Source organism: Leptosomus discolor, chromosome 14 (assembly GCF_034619465.1).
Source record: "Leptosomus discolor isolate bLepDis1 chromosome 14, bLepDis1.hap2, whole genome shotgun sequence".
NCBI lineage: Eukaryota > Metazoa > Chordata > Aves > Leptosomiformes > Leptosomidae > Leptosomus > Leptosomus discolor.
This window is the reverse complement of record NC_141404.1, coordinates 6,994,122-7,015,461: the sequence shown is the minus strand read 5'-3', so window position 1 is coordinate 7,015,461 and position 21,340 is coordinate 6,994,122. Positions and strand designations below refer to the sequence as shown.

General features: G+C 41.4%; 2 protein-coding genes across 2 annotated transcripts in view; one reads left to right on the top strand and one right to left on the bottom strand.

Annotated features, from left to right (window-relative positions):
• The window catches only part of PRKAR1B (protein kinase cAMP-dependent type I regulatory subunit beta), a 99,186-nt gene extending 98,348 nt beyond the window's left edge, over nucleotides 1-838 (bottom strand). Inside the window, exon 1 of the mRNA XM_086472968.1 lies at nucleotides 639-838. Within this exon, the coding sequence (XP_086329094.1) occupies nucleotides 639-815 (177 nt within the window). The 5' untranslated portion in view covers nucleotides 816-838. The remainder of the gene's footprint in view (nucleotides 1-638) is intronic.
• Nucleotides 839-3,632: 2,794 nt separating this feature from the next.
• The window catches only part of DNAAF5 (dynein axonemal assembly factor 5), a 29,115-nt gene continuing 11,407 nt past the window's right edge, over nucleotides 3,633-21,340 (top strand). Inside the window, exons 1-8 of the mRNA XM_009946062.2 lie at nucleotides 3,633-4,164; nucleotides 4,597-4,781; nucleotides 5,597-5,721; nucleotides 6,147-6,262; nucleotides 10,331-10,563; nucleotides 12,600-12,812; nucleotides 14,998-15,141; nucleotides 19,979-20,147. Coding sequence (XP_009944364.2) covers nucleotides 3,633-4,164; nucleotides 4,597-4,781; nucleotides 5,597-5,721; nucleotides 6,147-6,262; nucleotides 10,331-10,563; nucleotides 12,600-12,812; nucleotides 14,998-15,141; nucleotides 19,979-20,147 — 1,717 coding nt within the window. The remainder of the gene's footprint in view (nucleotides 4,165-4,596; nucleotides 4,782-5,596; nucleotides 5,722-6,146; nucleotides 6,263-10,330; nucleotides 10,564-12,599; nucleotides 12,813-14,997; nucleotides 15,142-19,978; nucleotides 20,148-21,340) is intronic.

Here is a 21,340-nt window from a genome sequence, read left to right as displayed (position 1 = left end):
GACATGCTGCTCCTGCAAAAGACACCCATAGGCTTCAGTAAGAATTTGTCTGGGAATGTTTTAAAATGTTTCCCCCTCTACGCTGCTTTTGAAGACAGTCACAGCATATGAAGTCTCTCTGAATTAATCTCTTGTTGGAGGACCCTGAGACAAGCAATGCTGATGGGTGAGAGGAGTAAAATTAAATGGCAAACTATTCAACGATTTTCAGAACTTGCTGGTTTCCTGATTTTGTTCAGTTTTAGGGGAAGGAAAAACCACATCACGTGACACTGGAAAAAACAGGGAACAGCATCTTTTGCTCTCACAGACAGGTTCTTGCCATAGATGAAAGCTCAGGACACCATGTACCACAGCACAAGGTATGCTTGTAACTCTCTGGGTCATTTTTAATAAGTGCAGTTTGACGAGAAATTATAATCTTAGTGTTATGCACAAAAAATTCTACACAATAGCCAATAATATAGTAGACATTGGCAGATAGAGAGTTGGGTTTTATCTTCTAACAGCCTGGGTTTTAACAGTATCCAGATAATTTAAAATCTAAAAGGAAAAATGTACCAAAATATTTGAAACTTTTTAAACAATCTTTTTCAATTTAAAAATGGAAAATTCTAAGTCACCTGAAAATCACTGACCTTTTCTAATTTTTCAAAGTGTTCTCTGAGGAACTTCATGGGCCGGTCTGGCTTTGCTATGCAAAGGTTTACAATGCACTCTTTTAAAATCTGTTGGATGTTGTGCTTCTGAACATAGAGTTCACATCCCTTCAAGCTCTCATCTTCTTCCACGCTGCAGGAAGCAGCAGCAGCCATCTTCAGGCTTGTAAACAGAAAACAGACCTAGGTAAGAAAATGGTGCAAGAAAGAGATAAGAGACAGTTCGCAAATCCTTTGTCAGAGAGTTCTGAAGGAGCAAAGACATTTTAATACTGTCTGTTGCCTATTCAAGAGCTGTCGATCCTGAACGGTTCAATGTTCTGGGGTCGTACGTGGAAATGCTGAACTGTGTTATCTTTGTACAATCAACATACCCAGGCAAGTACAGAAAGAGCATTTTTAACTCCTAGACAGTGGTCAACTCTTGGAAATAACGGTGCAATTAATCATACAAGGCCACGAGTTTCAAAGACAGCTATTAAATGACGGCGTAGAGCCTCGCTTTTCTACTCCCTTGGGGATTCCCTCCCCGTCACCAGAAACCCAGTTTTCCGCAACAAAAGGATTTTTGATAAATTTTAACATCTCCCCCTTTCACATCAAACGACTCTTCCCGATCCCGGGGCAGATGGGGAGGAGGGGGCAGCGCCTCCCGAAAGGAAGTTTGGTAACTGGGGGGAAAACAACCCCAAACCTTCTTTATTTTCCCCCACCGAGCGTATGACCGCTCCGTTACGACCCCAAAACCGCGAGGGCAGCTTTCACACCGCCCTCCCAGCCGCCCCTGCCCGGGACGCTGGAACCCCGGAGGCGGCGGAGGCCGAGCGGGGCGGCGGGCAGCGGCGCAGGCCCCGGGAGGCGGGAGAGCGCCGAAGCGGCGCCCCCGGGCCCGGCCGGGCGTTCCCCGCCCCCCCTCTCCCGGCGCCCGAAGCAGCGCATCCCCGGGGCCCGGGCTGGTGGATCGGCCCTTCCCTGCCCCCCTCCGGGCTCCGCGCCCGGCTGGGCTCGGCCAGCGCTGCCGGGGAGCGCCGGAGGGAGCGGAGAGGGCCAGTAAATACCTGGGTGGCTGGAGCCGGCGGAGCCGGCGGAGCGGCGGCGGCTCCTCTCTCCCTCCCCGGCGGTGGAGGAGGCTCCCCTGCCGGTACCCGCACTGCAGCCGCCGCCTCCTCCCCTCGCTGCCGGCCCGCCCGAGGCCGCGGGGCGCCGCGGGGACCTTCTCTTCTCCCCCCCCCGCCGCAGCCCGCCGCTCCCGCACAAAGGCTCCGGCCCCGCCGCCGCCGCTCGCCCGCAGGAAGTCCCGCCGCCGTCACTCATCGGCGGGCGCGGCCTCCCCGCCGCCTCCGCGGGAGAGGCGGCACGGACCGGCACCGCACCGCACCGCACGGCCGGCCTGCCCCGCGTCGCCACGCTGGGACGGGCTGGCCAGGGGGGACGGGCTGGCCTTGAAGGTCAGGCCTGGCCACAACGGCCTGGCCATGAAGGACAACGGCCTGGCCACGAAGGATGGTCTGGACTTGAAAGGTGTCCTGACCATGAAGGATGATGGCCTGGCCATGAGGGATGATGGCCTGGCCATGAAGGACACAGCCTGGCCACAAAGGATCGTCTGGCCATGAAGGATGATGGCCTGGCCATGAAAGGTGGCCTGACAATGAAAGGTGGCCTGACAATGAAGGATGATGGCCTGACCACGAGGGATGATGGCCATGAAGGACGATAGCCTGGCCATGAGGGATGATGGCCTGACCATGAAGGACACAGCCTGGCCACAAAGGACAATGACCTGACCCCAGGGGACAGGCTGCAGAGTCGCAGCAGGAGCGCGGCAGCCCCAGCACGCCCTGTGGCACATGAGCCGCTGGGCCTGTTGCATCCCACAGCTCAGGAAGGGCTGGGAAGGGTGGCTCACCAGCTCGGTCGCTTGGGTGTTTAAAGTAAAGCCATCACACCCAGGAGCACCTCTCTACAAGGCCTACAAGGAGTGTGGTTGCAGCTGGGACTCAGCCACGGGCCAGTGCCTTTGCTGGGCCAGGTGCCAGCACGCGTTGTCAGGAATACTCTGATGCACGGTGATATTTCCTCTGCTCCCAGGGCTTTCACACTCACAGTTCCCGCAGAAAAAAAAAGGGTGAAAGGGTGAAAAAGGACTCCAAAGGGTCACAGTCAAGCTAGGAGCAGCATAACAAGAGAATAAACTCCTTTGCTGGTAAACATAAGGCTGTTTTAAACAGATCATTTGAATTAATTCAGTAGTTTATTGCACTTTAAGTCTGATAAGTCAACAAAAAAGACCCTGATAACCTTTTTGGTTTGGTGCGTACTGATTGCACCGTCACCAGAGCAGCACAGGCAACATTACGTTGTGTAAAGCACAAGGAAGTACAATATGAACACAACATGAATACACACTATCTAATACAAATGGACGCTAAAAATTACACCACGCTGTTACAGAAACCAGTGACTTACTGCCACTGCACCGCTGATCCCTCCAGCGACAAGGCAGAAGGGAAAAGTGATGCAAATAACACGGGAGAGTTTCCCCACAGTAACACTCCCGTCCCCAGCAGCTGTGCCGCGCTGCGGTGGCCCGGCACGGAGCCTCCGGCCGGGTGGCGCCGCCTTTCCCCTCAGTCCTTCCACCATCCGCGGCCACCCGGGGGTTTCTCTCACGTTTGCATCTCTTTTTCCCCCGCGTGACACGAATAACGGGTCCCTCTCCTGCCGGTAGCCATCGTACCTGCTGAAACTACCGCCCTGCCTCCTCGGTGCGTCGCTGTGGGGCCTGGGGCGTCCCCTCAGAGCGGAGGGCGCACGGCGACAGCGGGGCTGTCCCCTCCCGCGCTCCCAGCGCCCGCCACACGCGCAGCCGGTAACGCTCGGCACGGCCTCGCCGTAAAGCGCTCGCCCGCCGCCGTAAAGGCCTCGCGCGTCCTTAGCAACGCCGCCGCACTTCCGTAGCGACGGCGGAGAATGGCGGCGGCCGGGGCGGCCGAGGTGGCGCAGGCCCTGAGCCGGCCCCTGAGCTGCCTACAGCAGCCCGACTGCGGGCGGGCGGCCCGGCTGCGGGCGCTGGAGGCCATCCGGGCCGAGGTGCAGGAGCGGCCGCTCTCGGGCGCCGTGGTGCAGGAGGTTTTCGGGGGGCACTTGCTGCGGCCGCTGGCGCGCTGCCTGGCGGGGGACGCGGCGGAGCGGTGCCGGGAGGTCGCCCTCCAGCTCCTCTGCCATGGGCTCAGCCACGGCGACCGGCCCGGCGAGGCGCTGCCCGTCCTGCTGCCGGCGCTGGCCCAGCGCCTCTGCCCGCCGCGGGGCTTTGAGCCCAGCGAGGAGCTGCGCCTCGGCCTCGTCCAGCTCCTGAGCCTCCTGCTGCGGCGCTGCGGGGCCTCCGTGGCCCCCTACCTCACCGATGTTATCCGCATCCTCCAGGCCACCCTCCTCGACCGCTATGCCGAGGTCAGGCGTGAAAGCTGCCGGTGCGCTGTGGCTTGCGCCCAGGCCATCCCAGGTGCGGCCTAGGGATGGGCAAAGGCGGGGAGCAGTGGGCTGGTGTGAGCCTGCGGACTCCTGGGGGGTCGGGGGCTCAGGCAGGGGCCGGTAGGAGGTAACAGGGATGCAGCTAGGAGAGTGGAAGGGAGATGAGCAGTTGCACCCACCTTCAGGGGCGCACTTTGGAGGCCTTGGAGGATCTGTTGGAGAACCGTGCCAGGGATGGATGCTGAGCGATTACAGCATGTGGGTAATAGCGGTAGGAGGGGATTAAGGGAGTGCGTGTGTGCTGGTGGTCAGCTCTAATACAAAATAAAGTTAAATTTGCATGCTACATCAATGCAGCGACATTAGTCAGGCTGCTGTTCAGTGTTACAGAAATCATTGCTCAAAATCTGTCATCCACATAGAGAAAGGCGTGTTTGAACTTTCTGTCTCTCTGCCCTAACAGAGCACTTCCATATGCAGTCAGAATCTCTGATAAAACCCTTAATGCAGACAATTTCGCACCAGCACTACAGAGTTCGTGTTGATGTAATCCAGGCTACTGGAGCAGTGATACAGTTTGGAAATGGAAAGTCTGTGGATGATGTTCTGTCTCATCTGGCCCAGAGACTATTTGATGAGATTCCCAAGGTGTGTGTATCTTCTTTTTTTTTTTTTTCTAGATTTATTTTAAATCTGTTTCACCACCACCCCCCATAATTTTCAGGTTTCATTCATTCAGTTGAGATATGTAAATACATCACATACAGGCTTTATCAATTGTAAGCTATCCAAAACCAAGGTTGGTGACCTAGTCAGCTGCTGTCTAATTCTGCAGGCTGTTGAAGTTTGTAGGCACCCTTTTATTTTAATGGGTGCCTTCAATTCTGTCTTACATTCTTTCAAATCTCTCTGGGACTTGGTTCTATGGCCTTCTCAGAAGCTTAACAAACATTTATGCTATTGGTCTCTTCGTAAGATGCAGTAATTTTAAAATGTGCAGCTTAATAATAAATAAAATACTTTTAATTTTTGAGTTGATATATCTACATTATTTATCTTAGTCTTCCTTTATAGAGAACAGAGAAAATTGTCTTCTGGAGATGTGCTTGGAAAGCTTCAAATTCCAGAGAAATGTACATTTCTTGCATTCTCAGAGAGACATTAGCCATGAGAATTTAGAGTTTTCTGAGTTGGGTCTGTATCTTGTCTTCCTCTTGGAGATGTGCTTTTGTGCAGCAAATAGTCTAAGACTAACTAAGCCAGAGTGAGAACACAAGAGGGAGCATGATACCTTGCGTGTTCCTTAAGATGCTTCCTGCAAGTGAGGAAATCCTGGGTTCCTGTAATTTTTTCTGAGACTATTGATGCCTTTTACCAAGTCTTATATAATAAAAATAAATATTATTTTAATTTTTCTGGTATTTTCATGATATATTTAAAGTAGCCTTTTTGTATCCACGTAGGTTCGGCATGCTGTAACATCTGTCATTGGAGAATGGTTGTTGCACCTACGAGATAGATACTCGTATTTTCACAAGTTGATCCCTTTGTTACTTGGCAGCTTTTCTGATGAAACTCCTGAAAATACGTAAGGAGAATGCTTTTTGGTTTTCCTTTTCTTCCCCCCCCGTAAATAGTTGTACATGAAAGTATTTCTGTGTTCACAGGTGTATTGCTTAGAGGAAAAAAAAAACACTTTTTTTTTTTTCTTAAATCCAAAAAGATGGCATTAGCTTCATAACTTTTGTTATGTTGCCCTTTATGCTACATTCAAGTAAGCATGAGAGAGACGAAGACAGACAGATAGACAGAGACAGAATTATCCTTTGGAAGAGGTGACCTGTGTCCACTGAGTACAAAAGAAGTGTAAACTGTCAGTGTGCCTAGGTTAAATGGCAGGAATGCTTCCCATCTTTCCAGTGGAATTTAAGAAGTCAGAGTTTGTGGAGGTCTTGTTATAAACAGCTTTTCTTTTGGGGACATGATGGTGTAAAACTCTTATTTTATGTCTAGGAAACTGGCTTGGACTTATTGGGAAAAGATAGGTTTGCAGTGGGAGAAAGAGAATGAAGAAGAGCTGAAAGATAAGATGGATTTTAGTGTTTCACCATCTCATTATCCCAAAGGAGGTAAGTGATGCACTGAAAGTGGTTTTTACTTCCCGAATAATCCCTGAGAGCTGCAGTGCAGTAACAACAGCAGAGCAGGATGCGTAATATCCATTACAAGATTTAATATTAGTTAATGTATAGGGCTAGCATATATATATATATATAAAATATAGTATATAGCCTATATTTATATAAAATTATTTAAACTATTTATATTAAATTTAAATTTTAAAAAATATTTGTTCAGTAACTACGTTCATTTTTTTCCATTAATCCCAAAATGTATTTTGGAGAAACTGTAAATTAAAATGCCTATGCTGAAAAAGAGGTAAGGCAGTGGTGCAGAAGCAGCAGAAAGTTGTACGTTAGCCAGCAGCCGGGTGAAGAACGCACACAGAGATGACCGGAAAGGAAGGCAGGATGAAAGAACGTGTGAGCTGAGTCCTTGAATAATAAGAACTAGACACAGCATTAATGATCCACAGAACTGGTGCGGAAGAAAAATTTGCAGTGAAATGATTTCAGACTTCTTTGTGAGGCACTGGGATGCTCACTGAAATCTGCCAGTATGCATGAAGAACACGGGAACAGAAACAATAATTTCCTTTATTACACACAAAAACCCCAAAATATGCAACACGGGTAGATTACCTTTTCGTACTGTATGATTTATAGGTAGCTTTAAAACGTTGTGTTTGCAGTAGCTTGAAGCTTGTTTCCTGTGTCAGGTTCATAAAGTTAATGTTTAAAAATATACATATGGGTGTTGGTGAAAGAGAGGGTTTAAATGAGTCATTTATTGATTTCTATACTCGTATTTAACAGAACAAGAACTCTCTTGGTGTGAAAGAACAGGTTCATGCTTGACTTGTGCCTACGTGACAATCACAGAATACCCAGCAGCAAAATCCTTTCCATGACAGTGGGTTCCGGAGTCCTTTCTTCTTTGAAATTACATTTTTTTACTTTCTGGGTTTTTTTTTTTGGTTTTTGGCGCTTTTTTTCCCTTTAAAGTTGTTTTACTCAGTAATGCTTGAATGAAAGGGGAAGCGCTTCATAATGGTGACTGGTTTGACAGAACTGTTCAGCTTTGAAGACAGGCAGGCTGATCCGTTATCCTTTCCACAACATTTTTTTCTTTCTTCCTTATTTTATATATAATATTACCTCAGGGGTTTGTAAGTGGTGAAGAATGCTTTTACTTCCACTGGTGATGGCAAAAACATATTTCTTTTTTTGGCAGTCAGAGAATTTTTTTAGCATACATAAACCAATGAAGTCGAGTGTCTAAATTCCAGTCACTTATTTAGACCATGATATAGTGAAGGTCATAAAAGGCTTCATATGCTAGTCCTTGAAACAGTTGTTACCATTGATATGGCCAATACTGTTATCTTGTTCAGTTTGCTTTAGGTGTGTGTTGGGTTTTATGTGTGTGTGTGTGCGTACACGGTTTTGGTTGGTTTTTTTTAGAAAGGGACATCTATCAATTACTTCATAATTAAATGATATGTACTTTCTGAAATAATCTTCTTAGCAAAATAAATATGCTTCATAAATCTGGGCAATGTTCCAGCCCTCCATTTAATTGACTTTTCATACATTTTGCTTGGTAGAATGATGCAGTTAAGGCTTGAACGTGGCAAATGTACACCCACATGTATATGTATATATATATTTGTAACTAAAGAATATTTTTAAAGAACTGACCTGATAATTTTAGTCCCAAGTTAATAGTGACTTTAAGATACAATTTCCTGCTGCTTATCTTTACTTCCAAATTGTATGTTCTTATTAACAGTCAGGCTTTATGTGACAAAAGAGAAGAAAAATGAGAGGAAAGGATCATTGGCTACTTAATCTTACAGATAGGAAACTTTATCAGAGACACTCGTATACCTTAGTTTCAAGTAATTGTGGTGTCCTGCCACAGACTGTATGTGGATGAGTTGTTATGTGTATCCTTCTCCTCCATTTCCCCTCCACAAACGTTTGTATTTCTTTTAATAAGATAACTCTGTATTTTAACACTTTGTTGCAATTCCTTCTGACTTCTTCAATGTACTGGAATATCTTTTTTACAACTGTGAGTTTATAGTACGTTTTGCTTAACTATCTTTGTCCAACTGTCAAGCTAATGGACCTGACATGAGCCTCCCTGTGCTTTGATCTCACGATGACAGATACTGCAGGTCAGAGGAAGAATAGTTAGACCTCATACCTGGTGTCATCCAACCAACTGAATAGCTTTCTGTTGAGCAACAGCAGTCATTGCCTAAGGATACAGGTGCAGACAGTTTATAGCAGGGAAGTCCTTGACAGGAGTAGCTACAGGGATAAATGCCTGCATTTGAACATCTGAAATGAAGGAACTGCTGATAAAGAATGGTCCAAATTCTTTAAACAAAATTCTGCCTCAGGTTGAATAGGATGCCAGTCTGTATTTGCTGTCTGAAGTTGATTTGTTTATTTGACATTTTTCTATTCGTTGTCAGTTTTCATAATCCAAAATGTTATCCTCCATTGACAAAAGAGGCAGCAATTCATGTCTTGATGCTTAATTTTTTTTTTCATACTCTGGATATTTCATAGGCGTTTCTGTAAGCCCTTTGTATTCTTCAGACCATTTACTTTAGTCTGTTCCTTTCAGCATTTGTAGTTACATGGGCCCATGCAGGAAAATATCCGGAGACATCTCAGTCATTTCCTTTCTGAGCATTTACAGGAGAACTTTGTACCAGAAATAAAAAACGCACTCACACGTTCAATGTTTTTTGACACCTCATGATGAATAATGCTTCTTTCTTAAAACAGTATGTGAACATTGTGAGTGGCAATTATAAAATGGTGGTTCTCAGAGAACAACTTTTTAGATTTTGTTTGTATAAGCATGTGTCAAGGAAAAAATTTGGCTGTAGGGAAAGTCACTAAAAAAGTTCAATGCAGTTCTTTGGAAAGTGGTCGTAGCTTTCTGTGTGAAGTACAGAAGTGGTGGTTTGTTAGTTACTTATGATATTGGTCAAGTTGCTTCTCTGAGTCTCAGTGATTTATAAATGACCTAAGGTGTAAATTTGATGATTACCAAGACAGGTCAGTAAGCATTTATTGGGGAAGGTAAGTTTATTAGTTCTCTAGAAGTCTGCATCCTTTACTGAGGTAGGGAATATGTATTTGTAACACTTGGGGTTATCTTTTGTTTTTAAACATAACCCCAAAACCCCACTTTCCACAAAGTCTTTACAAATTAAATTCAATCTAAAAAAAAAAAAGTTTCCCCCCACCTACTCCTGTATAATCTTTCATACTATTTTGAAATGTGCTTTTTAATATATAAATCGGACAGAGGTGGAAAAGGCACATCAGTGAACTGCTTTTCCTGAAACAGCCTTAGAAAAGAGATCGTATAATAGCTGTGATTTTTTAAAATACTGTCAATTTGGTTGGCCTGATATATTACACAGCACTTGTACAAGTCATAGTACGCTTTCTACTTTTAGTTTGTTCGATACACCTTTAACGTTTTCCTTTAGAGGGCACAAGTGACATGGTCTGTTTTACTGCAGTTCGTGTCCCCTGTAGTATTTGTGACCTCTACCTTTCTTTCCCCCGCCAAATTATATTTAACTCAGTGGTACCACAACATTTGCATGCAAAAGTCTTTCTTCTGTTTTATCTCTGTGTGTTTCAGGTTTGATTTTTTAAATTAGATTTGTGTTGCTATAAAAATTAAAAGGAAATTATTAAGCTGTGTTTTCCAAAGTGGATAATGTCACATGTTCGTTTAAGTTCTCTTTCTCTTCCCCTTCTGTAAACATTTTAAAGCACGCAATCTAAATCACCGTCCAGTAATAAATACACAAATTTTCAGAGAGCTGTGTGGAGTTTAAATTCTGCAATATATATTAAAGAAAGGCAACTTGCACAAGGTAAATTCCTCAGCAGCGTTTGGAATGTTTTGTTCCGTGCTGAAGCAGACACCCATAGCTCTTACCTTGGAGACTTTAAACTTTTCTAAGGATTAATGTGCATTGGCTTTTCCTTTGATATTTCTTTTTGTTTTGTTTCTATTTGTTTGTTTTCTTCTAGTGACTCGACCAGGACTAGGTTGTCGGGAACTTGTGTCAAGAAACGTCTCCAAAATTCTTCCAGGTCTCTGTCATGATATAACGGACTGGGTTGAAAGCACAAGAATAAAAGCATCCCAGGTTCTGTATACGTTATTGCTGCACACGGAAGATCACATAACACAGCACATGGAGCTGCTGCTTAGAACTTTGTACCAAGCATGCTTGGATGACGAAAGCGAAGTGGTTAAAAATGTAAGTTTAATCTGTTGAAGTATCTGTTGTTCACTGAATAAAGAACCTATCCTTTATAGTCCTGAGTCCGTCTTCTGAGGGTTGACCTTGCCTTAGGTCACTGGAAATTGCCTGAAGGATCAGGCTCAGGTTTTTATTGATGTTAAAAACATGTGGACCCCATACTTACATTTATTTTAACATAGTAAGTAAGTATTCTTGTATTACTGGGCACAAGTAGTCCAACCAATGTCAGAAAAATTGATTTCCTAAATCAGGCTTTTCTTTAGGTTCCTGCTATAGTTGAGCTATATAGCCAGTGAAATCCATTTCTGAAATCATTCTTTTTCTTCTTTTTTTTTCCTGCAATTTCTGGTTGTCTTTAGTCATTCTTAGTACTGATTGTTGTCTGTCTCCCTTCATTTTTCCTGAATTGTTCCTCCCCTTCCCTCAATAATTGCTCTATTATCCGCTTCTAGGTATTCCATCCCTTCCACCTTCCCTTTCAGAACCAGCTTCTGACCTTTAACCATATCTCCTTACAGTGAGATAGAGCTTGTAAACTAAGTTAGTCACACACTGATCAATAGTAGAGAGAAGAAAACCTGGATGTTATCTTGTTGTTTCAAAAAGGGGTGTACGGGCCTTAGGAAATCAGTATCCCAGGAGTGAAGTAAGAGATATGCCACTGTGGGTGTGCAGCTTTTCAAGTTCCTTAGTGCTTGTATAAAATTTATGAGGACACTTGAATAATTAAAGAATAAATCCATGCTGTCCTGGTGAAATTTCCTGTCTAGTATAAATATAAATTCAAATCTATGTGTTCAAGTAGCACATAGTTTTCCCTTTCCTTTTTTTGACTGTATTTATCTCTCTTGGAATTCCACCACTAGTCTTCTTGCAGGTGCTTCCAAGAGATTTATTCCCAATTAGGAGATGGTTTCTGTATTTAATTTTACTCTTCCTTGTGCCAAAATTTAAGATTCAGAAACTTTTGTTTGTGAATGCCTTTTATCTCCTTAGTGATGCAGCTTCCCAGAGTAATGGCAAATACGGACAAGGACAGGGTTCACATCTACACACAGCATGTTGTAACTGTTTTGAGTCTTCACCCTTGTGAAAAGAACTAGCTAAATGTAGTGCAGATTTAAACTATAGAATTCATGGCTACATGCTTCCATTGAGACTTAAAAAACTAGGATGATTCAAATATTAATTAGGTGCAATTAAAAATCCGTGGCTAAATCACTAGACTGAAAATTATGTACAAAGGGAAATAAGCTTTTGTGTTTGGGGAAGTAAGCCGACCGTTAAATAAATGGGTTTGGAAGAAGTGTTCCTGTTGCACAGGTAATGGCACAGTAGTTGACTATATCTGTATTTGTGCACCTGTTTGTAAATATTTGGCATCAGTCAGGGAGTAAGCTCTGGTGTGGTGGTGTTTCGTGTGGAATACAAAATAGCTGTATGTCTCTGAGGGGTGTGAGTATCATGGGGAATAGATAATCATTTAAGCCTTTTCAGTTAAAGAAGTAAGAGACTGAAAGCAGTGAGCAGTTCCCCTATGGCAGTTCTTCCACACTAAACCAGAGCTGTAATGTCAATGTCAAAATACAGTACAATAACAAAAAAATTCCTCTTTCGGGGTTTTCTTGTTGTTGCTTTTAATTGACAGGTGGTGGGCACCTTAGGAGTGTGCCTTGGAACAGCATTTGGAGGACAAAATGCTAAACCACTAAATCTGCAACATCTGGTTGTTCTAAACTAGAGACTTTATTACGCTGAAAGTTGTACACTTCATTTCTGTGCCTTACTTTCTCATGGAAGTTTGTCTGATGCCGAGGAGAGTGCTGGATGCCTTATGTGCTTACTGAACACATGTCAAGAAAATTTCTTCATGCATATAATCATTACTGAGTGAGTGGAAAAGGCCTACAAGGCAACTGCTGAAGCATTTAAAATAACAGCTGGAATCATAAAAAGAAAAAGCTCGTGATATATTGAATGGTCTTTGTGTTTTCAGGAAAATGCTCAAGTTATTCATGTTCTTTTTTCAGTGTGTGAAAACAGCAGAATTGATTGGAACATTTGTCAGCCCTAAGGTGTCGTTGAGGTTAATCAAATCAGCCTTTGGGAAGACGCCTAAGCCATCTTGTATAATGGTTCTAACTGCAGTGATTCGAGGTAGCCCAAAAGAAATTTTACAGCCTCATTTGACTGATCTTGGCAATACACTGTCACAAGCTGGAGTTTGTCAACGATCTGAAGAGGTGAGGCTAACTGGAAAATACAGAACAGACCAAAGTTTTAGACCAGTGGTTCTCTCAGCTTATTTTTTCCCTTGTTGTCCCTAAATGCTCCCATTCCTATCCCTCCCTTGCACACCTACCCCACCCTATCTCAGGACATAGTTGTGGATGTGTGTCCGAGACAAAACAGGAGCTTCCCTGTCCTCCCTGGGCCATGTTGTGGTCTCCTGGTAAAAATCTGCTTTTCCCAAAAACTTGCTAGCAGTCCATCCTCTCAGCAGATGTGGGTTCAAGTTTGAAGTAAAGTTCCAAGTTTTCAAGTAAAAGGCTTCAGATAGTGGGAGGAAAATGAAAAGGCAAAACAGGGAGAGAAGAAGCTGTTTAGTACATCGTGTGCTAACAGAGAACTACCTTGGCTGATCCAGAGGCAGAATTTAACTCATGTTTTGAAGTGCCTTGTGTTCACAATCCAAACAAGATCATATATTCTGATCCTTATCAGTAAAAATGACTGAAAACCTTTCAGTCTGTTGTAATTAGCCTGTCAGGTTTCCCAAGAAATATTCACTCTTAATATCATCTTCTTGTTTTGTTTTGTATTGTTATGGTTCTCCATTTTGAAAGGAAGCTACTGGTACTCTTGCATGTACATTTAGGAGCATGCTTTGTAAACTGTTGGGCCTGGTTGCTTCTCTTTAAGTGAGAATCTAGGAGGAAGGCCTTTATAAATTAGAAATTGCTTCCAAGTGTACCCTTAACTAATGGCTGAGCCTGAAGGCCGTATTTCATTTTAAATTTCTTTCATTTGAAGAATATTCATCAATTGCTGTATAAGGAGGTGAGAGAGTCTCTTCGACGTGGAATGGAGATTTTTAACTTCCAGGATTATTTTTTATTTCCCTTCAATTGATTGGATGTGGAACTAGATCTGTTAGAGATGCACAAGAAGAATCCCTACAATTTCACCCACAAATGAAATCCCAGCTTCCATTCCACCGAAAGTTTGTTAGGCCTCTGCTCTTGAAGATGACCAAAAAAGGGCCAATGCTGTGCCTTCGGAAAACTCTGACTTCATGTCAGATGCAGACTTCCCTTTAAAAGTTATTCATGCATGTAGACTGAATCCAGCGTAATTGTCTTTTTGAGCCAATGTAAGATATACGTTTGAAGTTCTCCCCTCATTAGGCTTCTTCCCTAATGGAGTATGTACCAGTGGTGCAGGAATTAACCTTAATCTCCCTGAAGCCTGTGATGATTAGGAACTCATGTAACTGGAAGCACTATAACCTGATTGTTGAAATAACAATTCCCTGAAGTACATCTGCAAAATTGCTATGAGGTCTTGAGCTTACCACTTCCATTTGGCATTAGATACAGTAGACACATTCATCTGCAGCTGAAGTGTTTGGTGGAATTTTTCTAGCCTTTGGTCTTGGAAAACAGTCTTTCTCTATTTTAACAGCAAATGCTGCATAGACACTGTTTAGCTAAGGATTGACCATGTCCGTGAGATTAATAACATTTATAGCTAAACTATTCCTAGACTTGATTTATTTTTTGGAAGTAAATTTGTAACAATGGCCCCTTCTGTTCATTGAATGGAACCTGACAGCTTCATGCAATATCTGATGCACTTTATCACAGAAGTTATTGCAAGCTAACTGACAACAATATTGACTTCAACTGATAATCAGTGCAATCAAGATAACATGCATTATATTGCAGCAAGGAGATAATTTGGCTGGGATAAAAGCAGACGCTCAGGTTTTCTTCGTTTATGTATTTAACCATTATTGTTCCATTCAAAATAGTCAAGTATGGAATGATATTTGAAAGAGTTGTAACAAATACGTTATTAATTAACAAATAGCGCTTCAGAATGAGAGAGTACCAATGGTAAGCATTCCAAAATGCTTTAATTTGTTTATTCACAGAGTGGAGCAATTGCATGATTAAGAGCAGGATCATTTATTTTGTTAACAGGACAAGGTAAATATGAACAAATGGTGTGGGAGGAAGATTATGTTGTATTCTATAAAAAGTAGAATGTAGGTCATTGAAAGAACTAACATGAAATTATCTGTATTACCAGCTATGGGAATTATACAGTGCTCAGATTTTATTATTGTCACTTCCCATATCTCTTAAAGAGAATGTTATGTTTTATAACAAAACTTAATAAATTTATGCTTTTATTAAAAAATAGGTCTTTTATATGGAGCAGTTGCTTTGTTGTGTACAAGCATTGATTGAAGTATGCCAGGAAGACTGCAAAGAAATTAACTTGCAGCTAATGCAAGTTTTGGTGACAATAATGGCAGTACCATGTTCTCAGCACCTTAAAGAAAAGGTAAACTATGAGCTGGTTTAATATTTTGGTGTGTTTCTGATTTTTACTATTGATAAGACACTTTGTCTAAACAGAGCCATAATTATTTGTCTTGCTGTTAGGTTTAAACCACAGAAATCATTAACTAAAAGCTCATCCACAAAGGTAGGTAGTTTGAAATTATTTGGTGTTACATGAGCTTGACTGTACCCTCTGTCTGTGCCCTCATCTTTTTCCATAGCTGAAATTACTTTGGATTTAGAATAGACAGAGGCAACTTCTCCAGAAGAATAAATCATAAAAATCTTATTTGTAAGATCTAAGAACTTGTACAATACTACTATTTTTGTTTGGGCATTGCTTATTTCATCTGTACACACATGTGTGTGTATAGCAGTTTATTTCAAAGATCATACAGAAATGTAACAGTTAAACATTTAGATATACATGTAACTTCAGATTTATCAGATTCACTCTTAGAATGAAAGAAGCAAGAGAGAATACTTGGATTCTGTGCTTAGTCATAAAACTGTCCAGCGAACGCTATGGCACTGTTGTGGTGGTTATATTCAGAAGTCACTGTGAAAACTGAAAGATCTATGACTGTTATAATTTGTAAATCAAAATATTGATATTTCTGCTTTGCTAGGTCACATTTCATAGCTGTTAGGTGCTACAACTATTTCCAGACAACAGTTTGAAGATCTCATTTTAATGTTGGATCCTGCAAATCCACAGGGCTGTAATTAAGATTAGCAGCAACAGAGACTGGGGTCTTACAGGTTATTTCTTTTATGGAACTGGAAGAAAGCGTAGTGCTAGGGTTAGAGTGGGACTAAAATTGAGGTTAAAGTCTAGGTCAACAGTGGTGCAGGAAGAGCTGAATGTACTGTTGCATCTTGCAGACACTATTAGAGTAGAGCGTACACTGATCTTTCTAAGGCAGGTATTAACTCCTGTTACATAAATGTGGTCTGCAGAAGCCTGGTTAATACTTGAGTTTGGCTGACATAACAGGAAAGAATATTACTTGGATAAGAAACTTGGGAATTGGCCTTACTGCTACATCTTCTAAGGCTTGTTCACTGGCTGTGGTCTGTACCAGTGGGAAGTAATGGCTCATGGCTAGTCCAAGCATCTCTCACTGTACGTACTGTTTATGATTAATACCAGAATTAAGTTTGGAGTTGGGTTTACAGTTTGGGACAGCAGAGCTTGGAGAATTACATTTCTTCATAACTTTGAAGGGCCATAGAGTTAGAATATATGCTGGTTCTGAGAAGGGCCCTAGAATTCAGTTTTATTTTGTGGCGAAAACCACCCAGTATGGATCTGTACACTATAGTTAATACTAGATTTTTATGTTTATCTTTTAAAGTGTGTTCAGATTAGGTTTGGAATAGATGGCTTAAAAGTATGTTCCTGGAGCATGGGAAGCTCACAGTTGGACGAGGGTTGCTGTTGGCCTAGAACAATTGGGTGGATACTAATCACTGGGCCGTGGTTTAGGTAAAGTTTTGGGACAGGAGATGTTCAAGAGTTTGTGCTTGTTGCTGGATTCTGCAAAGCCTTGGGCATGCTGTTGGTGCTGGTTGAACTGTTGATGCTCACTTTTTAGGCGGATAGAAGTCACTGGATTATTGTTTATGTTAAGTTATACACAGGAGCACACAAGTGGCCAGGAAAAAACTCCAGTTTATTTTCTGACTATAAAGAACAATTCACCTATAGATCAAAAGCACTACTAGGCTTAAAAAAGTGATAGTTTCATAATCCATTTTTTTTATCTTTTGACAATGATCAGACTGATTTTGCAGTAGTTGACCTTTTTACCTCCTCCCCAGAACCAAAAGTTTAAATGTTTCAGGAATGCTTTAAAATCAGTGCCCTGATAATAGATGAGCTTTTCTGGCTAAACACTCTCTCTTCCTCTTTCTTCCCCAAGCTAAATATCAAATAAATCAGCAAGCCATCATCATGTAGTACAACTGTGACCTAAGTTGTCTTTTTTCAAACATGTGCCTTAAATGCGATGGCTGTTCTGCTTCCTTTTCTCTTGCTCCCAGGCACGGTGTTCCAAAGGCCTGTGTAGCATCAGTATTTATGGCCCCGTAGCTGACAGGCTGCCCCTCAGAAGGCATACGCTTAGAAAACTATTCTGAAAGAAGTAAAGAAGAACAAAGCTTGAAACAAGTATTGAGAAGATTTTGTAGGTCAAAGAGGTACAACATGAAGACTTGTCTCATGGAGAGCCAGTGCGAGGGTGGGATTTTGGGGGGGGTTGTTTTGGTTTTGTTTCTTTTAAGCTTTGGACAGATGAATCTGGTATGTTTTGCAGTATCTTGTCTGTTTAGCCCTACAGTGGTCTATAAAGTCAGCAACGTCCATTTGATAACCTTATAAAGTCATACTCCTACAAAGAAAGCAGTTTCATGGAGATAAATCCTGATTTTCATATACGGAAAAGTTAATCTCCCAAGATTATTAAAGGTTTAAGACTTTCCTGCAGTTACAGATGGTTTTTAAAGTTGACAGTACTTTGGATGAGAATCCTTTTTCTCATTAGCCTTTCTTTCAGCTAGACAGGTAGAAAATCTGGCAATGAGATTACATGATTGCAATGTTTCAAATTTGTCACAATGACAAATATATCTTGAATTTTTTTATTATTTTTCCCCCAGTTACTGACTATTTGAAAACTTCAAAGTGAGCTCTACAACTTGCAGAAGGCAAGAAGTCCCTGTTAAAATAGCTTAAGACCATATAGAACAAATATATTACAGCTAGCTCTACAAGTATAAATTTGTTGTTCAGAAAAGAAATCTGTGTTCAGGATCAAAAGATTTTGAGTATAAACATAAATTATTCGAAAATTTGCATTATAGAACTTCAATTCAGGCTTTGTTATAAGGGGACAGAAGATTGCAGAGATAGCGGAGACCACAAGTGATGTGACCTGATTGTGAACACCCGCAGCGTTGCTTTGTTTTTGACCCCTTTGCTTTGTGTTCGTCAATGTTTCTGGTTGCTTAGGGCTAAGGAGAAAGATCAAGACCACCAACTGAGCACGTCGGTATCATGGTGAGGCGTATGGTTTACAGCCCCAATAGACTGAAGCCATATCAGTTGTTAGAGTCTGTTAAGCATGTATTGAGCTTGTCAGTGATTGAACTGGTGCTTAAAGTAACATTTTGTTTTATTGCCAGTGGCCTGCGCTACCTTGGGTCTTCTTTGATTATTAGCATGAAAATGACGCATTGTTAAACTTGTTAGCTTTCAAATATAAGAAAGAAAATCACCCTTGCTATTTATTTTTTTTAACTGTGAGACACTTCTTAATGAGAAGTCTGTTGGCATATTTAATTTATTATCTTTTTTTTTTAATTGCACTCTTGAAACTACTATTTTACATCACCTGCTAACAATGTATTATTTTGTATCTCATTCAATGGAAAAAAACGTCTTGCAGATTGTGGTGGGATTAATAGTGGGGAACAGTTTCTGTTTTGACACATTCTGTCATGTAAAATGTTCCAATTAATTTACAGATAAATGAATATTTAACATGTAAGTTACTTTGAGTTGTTTTGGCTGGCATAAAGCTTCTGAAAGGAGAAATCTATTGTGCTTGAGGCAGGCAAACCTGCTTTAAGAGTAACCTTTGTCCTTAACAAATCCTGATTTTTTTTTTTTTTTTCCTAGAAATCTCATTTACTTTCTCCACATCTGGTACTTCCATAATAGCATCTTTGTCTGGCAAGTGATTAGTCTGTAAAATTCGAACGGTCCTGGCCATGTTTCAGCTAACTTGTGCGGTTGAGTTCAGCTTAAAAATATTGAAAATATGACTACGATTTGTAGTTCTACTTAGAGTCAAATGATGTTACTCATAGCACTGCAGTACATCTTTCCCTGCTAGAACTGGCCATGCTGACAACATATGTTACTTCTCAGTGGGGTTTCTAATGGTGGCTTGCTCACTATTCTTGATTCACTGTCCATTGAAATCACCAAGGCTATAGATGCTGCTTTCAGCATGCTTTTAATCTCTTCCTTCCTCCTCTGGTAGGAGTCTTCAGGAACTGAAAAAGCAAATTTTCCTTTGCTTTGAAATAAATCTGCTACAAGTGATTAAGAAAATCTGTGTGCTTCCTTGCCGAGCGTGATCATAGCTGGAATTCATTTAGTAGTTCTTTTTACATGCTTTATTTTACATGTTTTGTTTGCCTGACTTATAGAGTAGTCTAAATGTAAATATGAAGAAGGTATTTCAAATGTAACAGTGAATTCTGGTACTTCTAAGCCACAGAAGTTGAGAATTTCAGAATGAACCTGCCCAGCTACTGTAAAGAGAGGCATCTTGCATAATTAAAATTCAAGGAGGGAGAGAAGAGATACCTTGTCTTCTCTGAGATGCAACAATAACAGTTTTTGGAAACTGCCATAGCCTACTAGATGGGATTGTGAGAAATTCCCTCTATGTTAATGTTTTAAAGCATTCTTAAATTAAGCAGAAAAATCACTACATCTTTAAAACTAGTAAGAGCTTTTTTAGGACATGGTTAGCTTTTGGATAGGTTTTCACATGGATTAGAGATTCTTTTGTTCTGCTGTTGCATTGCTGTGTTCCTTATGATTTCATTTTGAAGTCAGGACAAATGTTTCACTTTTAGTTAAAGTTAATGGATGTCGTATAGGCAGGTATTAAATATCAATATCTTGATTGTGCAAGTGGAAACTATGGAAATCTTCTTGTGTCCCTTCTGTTCTTATAGTATAATTATTATGAGTTTTAATTTTTTTCTTTTTTTAACATTGTTTCAGTTAAGTTAAAAATATCCTATCCGTGTTTTAACAGGTAGAGGAAACAATGTCTTCATTAGCTGACGTGCAGCAATTGGATAGTTTTCTTGATCTCTACAAACAGCATATAATTCATCTTATGGAATGGGTTTCAGTATCATGTGATTGTTGGACGTGCTATTCTCCAGAAATATTACAGTTAGATGTCATTGCAACTCATTCAGGTACGACTTATTTAAAAGTTCTAAAAAAATTAAAGTCATAATCTCCATAGCCTGCAGGCATGTTGTGTGTTATAACGAATAGTGTAATATTCAGAAACTTCTTAAGAGTGTGATGGAAAGCAAAACCAAAAATGTTGAAGCAGCTCAGATTCCAAAAGGCTCCTTGGCTGCAAGGATCATACTAAAAGCACTTATGTAAAACTACACTTTCAGGTAAATTAAATAGGTCAGGATTATGGGGAGGCGAACTGATGTAGCTTAGGTGTCCAAAAATTTATCTTATTTTTTCCATCTATTCACTAGTCTTATAAAAGATACTATCTTTCTGTACAAATATTTCCTAACTTATATTCTTCTACACATTCCACACATTAGTGAAACACTTTGGCATACATTTCACCTAGCTTCAGGTCTGCACAGCGAACGTTTCTCTGACGCAGCTCTCCAGACCGCATCTACAGGCAAGGAACACGGTAACAGGCAGTTCTTTTCACCTAGATGCTCATTTTAAGATGATTAAAATGGAAAGTCCTGTTTATTTGTGTTTTCCTTTCTGCTAGTTAAAAAGGGGATGTAGACTGTTACTTCAGCTACTGCAGGTAGGTAAATGTGGACAGGTATGTTTTAAGGGACTGTATCTTCTGCATTTAACCCTTGAATCTCAAAAAAAAACCCTCAACAAACCTGTGTGAACCACCCACTTGCTGGTTTGTGCAGCAACCAGCATAAGTACTTTTTCTTTTTTTTTCATCTGTAGAAAGAACAAAAAGTTTTTTCAGTGCAAGATCTGAGGGGCCAACTTTTCTGTATATTTGCTCTCCCCTTTCCATGACTGAGGAACTTCTAGACAGTTGTCTCTGTTTTCCTTAATGCTAAATAAATCATCAGATGTCTGGGCAAACATTTTGGCTTGCACCCAGTGCTGGTAATATGCTATTGTCTGTGTTTTCTGTCTGACGCAGCAGCTCCTACAGCTATTTTTTTTCCTTTCTTTCCATTCCCACACATAATGTTGGGTTTAATCAATTTAATCACATTTACTCATTTCAAATTTCTCAGCTTTTACTGTTTTTCAGGAATGTATGCTTAAGCTGAAATTAGCAATGTAGTTTATTTCATGTATTTTCCATCTGTTGAATTTGCTGTTATCAGTTTGATATAACAGTAGTATCTTTTAAGTGTCTTGGAACTCA